The sequence below is a fragment of the Saprolegnia diclina genome (genome assembly GCF_000281045.1).
Source record: "Saprolegnia diclina VS20 unplaced genomic scaffold supercont1.214, whole genome shotgun sequence".
In the NCBI taxonomy this organism is placed as follows: domain Eukaryota; phylum Oomycota; class Saprolegniomycetes; order Saprolegniales; family Saprolegniaceae; genus Saprolegnia; species Saprolegnia diclina.
Window position 1 is genome coordinate 3,614 of NW_008246281.1, and position 952 is coordinate 4,565.

At 60.9% G+C, this 952-nt stretch overlaps 1 protein-coding gene across 1 annotated transcript; it reads right to left on the reverse strand.

Annotated features, from left to right (window-relative positions):
• Window positions 1-14: 14 nt before the first annotated feature.
• Window positions 15-784, reverse strand: SDRG_17202 (hypothetical protein; the record flags this gene model as incomplete). The annotated part of the gene is made up of 2 exons (XM_008623441.1): window positions 96-784; window positions 15-40 (listed from the first exon to the last, which is right to left on the reverse strand). The coding sequence occupies exons 1-2, from the start codon at window positions 748-750 to the stop codon at window positions 15-17; spliced, it is 681 nt and encodes a 226-aa protein (XP_008621663.1). The 5' UTR covers window positions 751-784.
• Window positions 785-952: the final 168 nt, after the last annotated feature.

The following is a 952-nucleotide window of genomic DNA, read 5'->3' on the forward strand; positions in this document are numbered from 1 at the left end:
GAGATCGGTGTACTTTAGTAGATCGTCGACCAGCGGCGATCTGCCAAGAAGAACGTCGATTTCGCCGAGCGTCTCGAGGTACGGAAGTTCCACACGAAGATCGGACGCCTGCGACTCGATGACGCGGACGCAGTGGTTCGTGACGGCCGTGGCGGCGACGAGGGTCGTCTCGCCTTGCTTGAAGGCAGCCCAGACAGCATGCACCTCGCCCATGAGCTCGTCCATGTCCAAGATCAAGCACATGGCACGGAACCGGTCGGCATGAAGTTGCGCCACACGCGGATCTTCGGGGGGCGGTCGCGAGTAGGTCGCAGCGTCAAACGGCGGCATGGCGTCGTAGTCGTCGTTATCATGGTCATCGTCCTCGAGAGCGAGGGCCTCAATGGCGCTCGAGAGACCTCTGCTTGTTGCTGCAGTCGCCGTCTTGCGCCGTGTTGCAGACCGCGGCCGAAGCGGCGCTAGCTTAAACCGAATCGCTCGAAGCAAGTCGAGAAAGGTCATGCGGCCGGCGTCGGGCGGTAGCAGTCGTGTCGCCATCCAGCGCAAGCGAATGCTCGTCGCGAGCTCCGTCCAAATGTGCGCGGGTACGGATAGCCCCTTCTCGGCGACGGCAACCGCAGCGGCCCAGATGCTTCTTGTCGTCGTCGCCCCGGACGCCTTTGCTTTCTTCGCCTTGGTCGTCGTCGCGCGCTGGAGCCACTCGACGACGGCGTCGGTCGCGGCCTTGTACTGGTGCCATCGGCTGCTCATGCGTGCTTCGTGGCAGGCAAAACGTGCGACTGGGATCGACCCTGAAAAAGGCCCTAGTACAAGGGCGTTTTGACCTTTTTCAGAACAAGTCCTCAAATTGAAGGTCCTCAACGAAGCTGACCAGTCCTGCGACTCCGTTTTGGCTCTCGTGTCTACTAGCATTCGACCATTGCCGCCAACCAGACCAAAACCTCGTCTAACC